Here is a 9,263-nt window from a genome sequence, read left to right on the forward strand (position 1 = left end):
CAGAAGAAACTGCTGCACCCACTTTTTTGCATGCCTTTTTCTTCCTCATTCTAAACTTTTGCCATCTTGACCACAATCTGATATGGTTTGGCCACACATGTTCTGGTTTTCACTTGTGCAGTGTTGGAGGGCATGCATTCTGTATCAAATCTCCTGGCCCAGTTCTGACTGGTTCCAGGTGTAAGAGCAGGAGGATGCTCTGATGTCACTGAAGAAGCCTGGTTGCTTTTCCTCAGGTGTTATCCCTGGTTCAAAGCCCCAGATTCTGAAGCCCGATAATGGAACAAGTAAATTCACGAGGCTCTTAAAAAACATGCTAAGCATACAGATTCCTTTTGGTCAGGTTTGTAAGGTGAATATAAAACCTATAACAATCCAGGGTAGGAAAGGCTGGGCTGCAATAATAACCTCATGAAGGCAGGCTAAAAAGTAACTTGGAAGGAAATGACTCCACCATGATGCCAGAGCAGAACCTAACCAGGCCATAGGAACTGAAGGAACTCTCAGGGTGCAATGAGGAGAAAGGCTCATCAGTGCCTGACAAGAGTTTATTTTTGCTGCATGATGCTGTTTGTATGCTCAGTGTTATAACCAGAGGCCCATTCGCACTGCATAACTGTAGTAATATTATTCCACATTAACTGCCGTGATTCAGTTTTCATCTGTGAAATGTCCAGATTAGGCACTTGCCGTTAGTCCTTTGCCATCTTAATTTTTCAGCTGCTTTTAAAATATCATTATTTCTCTCTCACCCCACTTTCCTCTATTGTCCTCACTTTCTTCCATTGCTGCAAACTGAGTTCTAAGTACAAAAGGAGTTTTGCATTCAAGCCTGGGACAGATGGGTCCGAAGTGGCGTGCTGCCACCAATACTAGGGTTCAGGAGCGCGTAGTAACCGCATGCTCCCGGACCCTAGTGTGTAACAGCGGCGGCATTATTGCGGCGTCCCATCCACATGGGCACTGCCATGATGACATAAGTAAAGTGCAGCATTCAGAAGTTGCTGCACATCACTTATGTCAGCAGTGTGCCAATGGCGCACTTATGACATGTGCCAGGCACCTTTAAAAGAATCATTTTTTTCCAGGTTCTTTTTACTGTGGAGGGTTGCCGCGTGGTTTGGCTGCTGTGGCATCCCTCCAGAAGAAAAATGCACACCTACAGCCCACCTTTTCGGGGCAGTATGTACCATGCTTCAGTTAACTCAAAAGTGGGGATAGGAGAGGGCAAGGGATCTGGCCTTTTTTGGTAGGCTTAGGCAAAATCAAACTGCTGCAGCCCATGCTACCTTATGTGTTAATCCTCAATAATTTCTGCCATCTTGATCACACTCTGAGGTTGTTTGGTCACACATGTTCAAGTTTTCACCTGTGAAATATGGAGGAGTATGGGACTGGCTGTTTATGGAAAGGCATTTAGAATTCTCAGCCAGAGCCTCCCAAAACTACAAACTCTAGGATAGAACCACAGCAGTTAAAGGACATAATAATACTATAATTGTGTAATGTGAATGGGCCTCAGGTCCGCTAAAAAAGGTGACATTCTGAAGCAATACAAAAGCCCAGTTCTGCCACCCGGGTATTAACCACATCTTTCTTCTTTTGCATAATTTATCCTGCTTTTATTTTATTTTAAAGCCTTTTTTGCATAATCTTTCTTCTGCTAGTTAAGGGGAAGGACAAGGTGCTTAGATCATACTTTAAGATTTTGTTCGGCCACCTCTTTGGCTTCAGGGAGTTATGTAGGCATTGCACACAAACTTTCAAGCATATGGTCAACACTGTAATGGCTAGAAATTTGCTTCAACCCTTCAAGGTAAACAGATTCCCAGAAAACTAAATTCTACTGTCAGTGTCACATTCTGTGAATTTTTCATACTCCTGTGCTATATAACAAAAGTTGTGCAGAACTATAGAGAAAAATCTGCATTTGAAAATAAAAACCAGAGTCTTGCATTATTGTATCCTAAGTTCTGCATTTTTATATATATAAAAAGCAGAAGTCTAGCTGCTTGAGAAAACGGTGAAAACTGAGCACATTCACATGCAATTTTTGTATTTTGCATAATTTATCTTGGAAAAAGCATTTAAGAGAACTGGAAGAGGGTTGAACAAGGCTTTGTTTCCTATACTGTAGGGTTTTAAAAATCCCACCATATTTTTTTTTTAGTGAAATAGATCCTACAAATGTTGCAGTGAAAACAACACATCATGGGAGCCACAAGATCACTGCATCAAACAGTAACCCGTGTCTTCTCTTTTTGCCCTCAGTAATGTAGTATACAACACAAACAAATTGCACAACACAACCACATTCCAAATTTTCTCTCTGCAGCATCACTGGATCAAAGACCTACACATTTGAACAAGGTGGCAACAGCAGGAAAAGCAACCGCCGGAAAGGTGCCAGAAGCAAGGCTGACATTATGCCATTATAATTTAATGGGTAATTCTCAATGTGTTTGTGCTGTCCTCTTCTTGACAGATTTGGAGTTATGGCTCCTCTAAATATATGTTAGAAGGAGATGCAATTCTGTGTCACGGAAATGCCCCTGATGAAGGCAGCAAAGCACACAGGGAATAACATAATTAAATTACAATTGCACCCTATTGGCCTTATCTCTTGCAGTTCTCTGGTTTTCAGTAGGAGTTAGGCATCTCCTGTCACCTTTAGTTGTGCTCTCCCCAACATGGTGCCCTCTATAACTACAACCCCCATCATCCCTAGCCAGCATGACCATTTGACAGGGGTGATGAGAGTCTGGGGACACCACATTCAGGGACGTTCCACCTTTAAACAATGCCAAAGTCTCTTCACCAGAAGGATAGAAGAATTTCCTACAACTGTAGGAAGGAAGCCCTGTTGGGACTCAGCCAGTGTTTTCAAGTTACCTGTTTGGACTACAACTACTAGAATCCTCCAACCAGCATGGAAACTGGTCCAATGTGTAGACAAAGGCCAGCTTGGGGGCAGAGTCGGGGCATAGCGTCCATATGATGCATGCCCTTGTTCTGCCCCCAGGGCAATGTGACACCATGCACCACTCCACATGGCATCGCAGGGCTCCTTTGGCGCTGCATCTGCATGATGCAGTGCCAAAGGAGCAACGTATAGATGTGGCTATTGCACCTTTTCCAGGGTGCAAAAAGGAGCCTGGAAAGACCAGATTGGGGCCATGACGTGCTGTTGTCACGGCCCTGATCTGGCATAAAAAAGGGTGGCTGGAGGCCGCCCTTTTGGGGCTGTATGTACAGCCCCTGACCAAGGATTCTGGCAGCTATAGTCCAAAAAAAGTATTTTCCCCCCAAGTGTTGGGCTCATTATATAACTAGCACAAATGTCCACTGACATATTCCATACATTCCAAAGTTTATCTTTACCCTAGTAAGAGTGACAAACTCTTCCAGCCCACACACTCCAAATGTGATCTCTGGATACTAAATCTATACCCTACCCCAAATGCTTGACTGTTTCTGGTACAAGAGCAGTAGTGAACACACAAAAACCCTCATTATAATTCCATCTGAAAGAGGCTTTGAAGTCAATGGGGTTGCAACATGCAACTGGCAATTAATAAACGGAGAAGATTTCTAGGAAAATAAAACAGAAGGGAAGAAAGACATAAATAAATGAAGGGGTGGGGGGGTGGGGACTCGAGTGTACAGTCCTTTTGTTCATGAAATATACAGTTGAGAGATAAGCAGTTCCTCCTGGAAAGGGAGAATGGGAGTCATTAACACTTGGGAAGCTGCCAGGAAAAGACTGTGTGAAAAAGTGCAACCAAAGAAGCTAATGTCATTGAATTCAAGAGCTGGCAGACATTCCAAGCAGAGATTTTGCTTGAGGAACTGTGCCCCCCCCCCCCACCCCCCCTCAAATAATGAAGAATCAAAATTGCCATGCCCACTTCTTGGTTTCTGTCTAGAGACAACAGACAGTTACCCAACAAGAAACACCATCAGGAGGGGTCATTCTTACCACTGTGTCTTAAAGAATGGGGATTCCATGCCTTAAAAACTTAGTGGACTGGACTCAGTGGCCTTAGTGTTCTTCCAAGGACTTTGGAGCAGCATGGTGTTGAAGGACTGTAGATCCAACTCTCAGCGCTGGCCTCCCCACAGCTTTGGTGAAGTGAATTCATAAGATCTCTCGTGGTCTCCTAAAAGAAGTCTGTTTGATGCCAAAACTGGGCAAAGCAACATCCCAACATCTCTAACAGTTTGCCTGGTCCTAGGCTGACTATAATGGTCCGCAAATCTGAAATGACTGGGGATGGGCAGTGGTGGTGGTGATGGAGACCATCCCATTTTCTACAGAGCTTCGCATCCCAGCTCGAACGCAAGAAATCGAAAAGTGAAGCCCCTAAGTTGAATGCAGTCAGCTGCTGAAATTTTGACACACACACCCCTCCCCAAATAAGAGTAAAAGAAAGAGCAATGGGGAAAAAAACCACCCCTAAAATAATAAGATAAGAAAAACCCTCTGTGAAATTGGCATTCCCGGTTCCGTGTATTTGAAAGACGAAAGGTCCAATTGGCCCAAGGAGAAGAATGATGGCGATTCAGAATGTCGTCGCAGAGGTGAGGAGTCAGGAGGGCCGTGTTTGCAGTCAACCCTTTTGAGCCCTGTGTCTTTTCAGTTATGTGTTAAATATCAGGTTTGACTGGAAGTGTCTGAGATGGAGTGTGAAGATCAATGGCTGTAGAAACAAATGCATATTTTTTTGTTTTGTTTTGTTTTTGTTTTCTTCTATTCCCTCACAGTGATGGGGTTCTCGATTAAATTTTCATTTCTTGCTCTCTGCGTCTTTTCCAGAAAGTAGAGATATGTCACCTTCTTCTCCACTCTCTCTTTATCTCTCTCTTTCCCCCCCTCTCTTGGATTCTTTCCCTTTTCACTTGTTTCCTTTCCTTGTTCTGCTCCATTTCCTGGCTGTCCTAAATCTTAAACAACAGAGTCACAAAGGCAGATGACAGCAAGCCCAAGAAGAGGGGAGATCCCATGCTTGCTGCTGCCATGTTTTCCAGGGAACCTGGTCCTGTGGGGCGGAGGGGGGACATGGGGAGGAAAGAAAAGTTGGATTAATTTTTGTTCTCATTTCCATTAGAATTCCAACGGTCTACAGAATATTAGACAGTTATCATAGTTTGATACCCCTTTAACTGTCAGAGTTCTCATTATGCAATCCTGGGATATATTGTTTGGGGAGGGATGCAAAATTTTCCGCTAGAGAAAATTCAGGGGAATGAAGAAGATCTTTCCAGCAGATAATTCTAAGATGGAGTCATGACAGTTACAGTTGCATCAGAGTTCTATATCTGATGAAAGGGAAGGGACTTAGGCAAGATATTAATATGGCTTAGAAAAATGCTTGCCTTAGTTTTAGGAACTGTCCTCCTGAAAAACAAGTGATGGCAGTGAATGGTTACATCCTAACATGTTCCTCCCTGGCTGCATCCACACTATAGAATTAACCCAGTTTGACAGCACCTTAATGGCCATGGCCATTCAATGCAATGGAATCCTGAGAAGTGTAGTTTGTTGTGGCACCAGAGCTCTCTAACAGAGAAGGCTAAATGCCTCACAGAACAACAGAACTACAGTTTCCAGAATGCTATGGCATTGAACCACAGCAGTTAAAGTGGTGCCAGACTGGATTATTTCTGCAGTGCAAATGCAGCCACTGATGTATAAAGCTTAAGGACTTTCTGATAGCAAGGGAAAAGGACTAGGTTGTGTACCTGGAAAGAGTCTGTAGAAGGTCAGTTTAGATGCCTGGCCTGGAAAGATAACCTGAACATCTAGGAATGTTAGCTGGATGGAAAGTTACGTCAGCACATGCTCAAAGTAGCAACTTTAAATATACTCTTTTATTGTGTACAAGCCAGTGCTTCTGGATTTTCCTGTATAGCAGCCTGACTGTTAGAATGAAAGACAGAAATGTATTTCTTTTCATAAAGCAAGATCTTTTTTTAAAAAATTAACATCTAATTTAAAAGGAAAGTAAATGTACATAATCCAAGGGGTGCTGTGATCTATATTTGGGAAGCATCTAAGCCAAAAGGTTGGGAAGCAGAGGTTGGTGTGCGCTGACTGAATGACCTTTTACTGACTTCTTACCAGTAAGATGTGCAGAGTGGTGTCCTCCCTTTTGGTGGTGTCAAACTCTGGGGAACACAAATGGACCACGAAGTGAGCTTGGCCCCGCATCTATCAAAAGGGGCTCCAGTCTCTGAGAAAGGAAGGTCCAAGAAAGCCTCGCCACAACCCAGTAGATGCCAAAAGAGGGGAGTGGAGAAGGAGGAAAAGGAGATACTCACTGAGAAGCCGTAAGCTAACATTGAATGAGCCCAAGTTGTTAGATGCCAGGCAGGTGTAATTCCCATAATGCCGATAAGTGACGTTTGGGAACAGCAGTATGGAGCGGGTCCGCTCATTCTGGATCTGCAGTCCATCCAAGCCGCCGACTAGTCTGCAAGGAAGAGAGAGTGGAGGGAGAGCATGTTTGGGACATGTTTAAAGCATTGTGCGCCAAGAGGCAATGACTGAAATGAGCAGTTTCTTATGGGGATCCATCCACACTACACACATATAGAACTATTATTCCACTTTAACTGCCATGGTTGCATGCTATGGAGTCCGGAGGCTCATTGTTTGCTGAGGTACTGGCGAGTGCTGCTTAAAAATTCTCAATGCCCAAATCTAAGCTACAAATCCCAGGATTCCACAGGATGGAACCATGGCAATTAAAATGGAATCATAGGGCTATTCCTCTGTAGCGTGAATGGGCCTCTGATCTCTATGTGTCTGGATTCGTCGTGAGAGATTTAATACCTCATTGAGAAGGTGACCTTCCAGGGACTTTATGCATATGCAATGATTTGCTTCTCCTTTTCATTTATCTGATCTTTTCTCCTTTTTTGATTTTTTCATGTGCAAATAGCCATGCATTTTCAATAGATACATACTTTCTTCTGAAGAAGCAGGGGAAAAAGTTTGTCCCCTTATTTTGCACCACAGAGGCTATTTCAAAGTCTTGGGAGGGAGTCATATATTAAACAAGGACCAGTTTGGTTATGGCACCTCCTCTGAGGAACTCTCTTTGGAGTTCCACAAAACTATATTGTGTCAGGAGGCAAGTAAATCCCCCCCCCCCCTTTAAGCTAGAGTTAATAGTATCATTTCATTGAAGACATATACACTATATGGTACATTATAGGAGATATAAAATTCCAAGAGATGAGTTTCTGAAGAGAGCTAGTAGCTAACCCAAACGATCTGGAGAAATTCCCATATTTGCTATCCAATACTGCAAAGTCTATTATGTTTAATACCGCCAAATTCATGGTGAAAAACAGCTACATTTAGATTAGATTTTGAGGATAATAGTCTTGTGGACTCTGTGATAAATATATGCATCCTCATTCGAATGGATTGTGTACCATTGTGACATGCTTCATATTAAACATTATAGTAATATTCATTTAAAGGCTTATTGTTTTATCTGTTGAAGAGCCAACTCTGATTTTGAAAGTTTTAAAAGGTTTGAATAATCTTTCTATGACTGCAATTTGATGGCTATAATGTATATGATTGTCGTGAATAAATTGTACTTGTACGTTTTATGTGGCACTGTCCAGCAACAATTAATCACGACTAAGACTTGTGTGAATCATTGGCATTAAGGAGAAACTAAGTCCCATTCCATTGCTGTCAAATGGACTTATTTGTGAAATGTTATTACTGAACTATGCTTATGAGAGATGGTTTTATGACGGTGTTGATATACTGTGGATGTCAGTTTCTAATCCTTGCGTATGCTCTCTGGAGTTGCCAGAGTGAAAACCGGAGAGGACTCCTGTACCTTCAACAGTTGTGCAGAAGAGGGAAAGTGTAGTGGTTTGAGCACTGGGCTATGACTCTGGAGAGGGCAGTCCGAATCCCACTGGGTGACCATGGGCAAGTCACACACTCTCAGACTCATAGGATGACAATGGCAAACCCCCTCTGAAGAACCCTGACAAGAAAACCCTGTGATAGGTTTGCCTTGGGGCCACCATGCGTCAGAAACAACTTCAAGGCACAAAACAAGAAAGTCACAGTGAGTCCGAAATGACTTGAAGGCACACAACAACAGAACTTTCTAGTATCTCTAGGAAGCAACAGATATCACTAGACAAATTCTGCTGATGCACTCAAAGGGTTCCCTGACATTTTCTACACCTCTCCGGGCCACTTTCCCCCACCACCAATGGCTGTTTATCTCTGTTTGGGCCTGTCAGACAGGCAATTCATCTTCTGTAGCAGCACCATCCCCACCGCAGCAGTAGATTCAGAGACCCAGCTCACCATCCTCCTCTCTGTCTTACAGCAGTGTGTGTATGTGTAGGCAAGCATGCAACTCCTAAGAGGGATGCTTCATCATTATTAAACGTGACAGCAAACACAGTATTCCCCATACATACATCCCTATCATGTTAAAGCACTCACCTAACCAACCCTCTCTCCATGTTCCAGCTTTAAACCTATGAGACTCCCCTAGCCTGGTTTGTATTAGATTACTCCACATACCCTGTGACTCAGCAAGCTGAACTCAGGTCTGCTGGTTGTATATTTGTGTCTTGGAGGTTCTTGACAGTTTCCCTGTTTCTACAATTCCGAGTAAGCAGTACAAACAGCAAGTCTACTTCATCCACACTGGGCACTCTTCCATTACCTCTCTCCCTGCTCTCCACCAGGGAAAAAAGTAATGTGCGCTCCATTAACTGAGCAGGGAGAAGAGGAAAGTCCTGTTCTTTCTAATAGGTTCAGGCAAAAGCAAAATTCTGCAACCTCTCATAACCTTGACCATCTTGACTATACCAGTTTTGCTTGGCCACATAGAATCATAGAATCGTAGAGTTGGAAGAGACTGCAAGGGCCATCCAGTCCAACCCCCCGCCATGCAGGAAATCACAATCAAAGCATCCCCGACAGATGGCCATCCAGCCTCTGCTTGAAGACCTCTAAGGAAGGAGACTCCACTACACTCCGAGGGAGTTTGTTCCACTGTCGAACAGCCCTTACTGTCAGGAAGTTCCTCCTAATGTTGAGCTGGAATCTCTTTCATCCATTGCTCCGGGTCCTAGTCTCTGGAGCAGCAGAAAACAAGCTTGCTCTTTGCTGGTCAATGACCGAATAAACTTTATTACATTATTACAAGCTTGCTCGCTCCTCAATATGACATCCCTTCAAATATTTAAACAGGGCTATCATATCGCCT

The 9,263-nt window shown here is 43.4% G+C and overlaps 1 protein-coding gene across 2 annotated transcripts in view; it reads right to left on the bottom strand.

The window, feature by feature from the left end:
• IGLON5 (IgLON family member 5) overlaps positions 1 to 9,263 on the bottom strand; it is a 129,513-nt gene that overhangs the window by 10,800 nt on the left and 109,450 nt on the right. Inside the window, exons 7-8 of one of the 2 annotated variants that reach the window (XR_006100795.1) lie at positions 6,322 to 6,473; positions 3,980 to 5,039 (exon numbers count right to left, since the gene is read on the bottom strand). Coding sequence is in view for 1 of the 2 variants with exons in the window: in XM_042440854.1 (XP_042296788.1) it covers positions 4,939 to 5,039; positions 6,322 to 6,473 (253 nt within the window). In the remaining variant the exon portion in view is untranslated. Of the gene's footprint in view, positions 1 to 3,179; positions 5,040 to 6,321; positions 6,474 to 9,263 lie in introns of those variants that run through there. The other variant, XM_042440854.1, reaches the window with a different exon arrangement.

This window comes from Sceloporus undulatus, chromosome 9, assembly GCF_019175285.1.
Source record: "Sceloporus undulatus isolate JIND9_A2432 ecotype Alabama chromosome 9, SceUnd_v1.1, whole genome shotgun sequence".
Taxonomy (NCBI): domain Eukaryota; kingdom Metazoa; phylum Chordata; class Lepidosauria; order Squamata; family Phrynosomatidae; genus Sceloporus; species Sceloporus undulatus.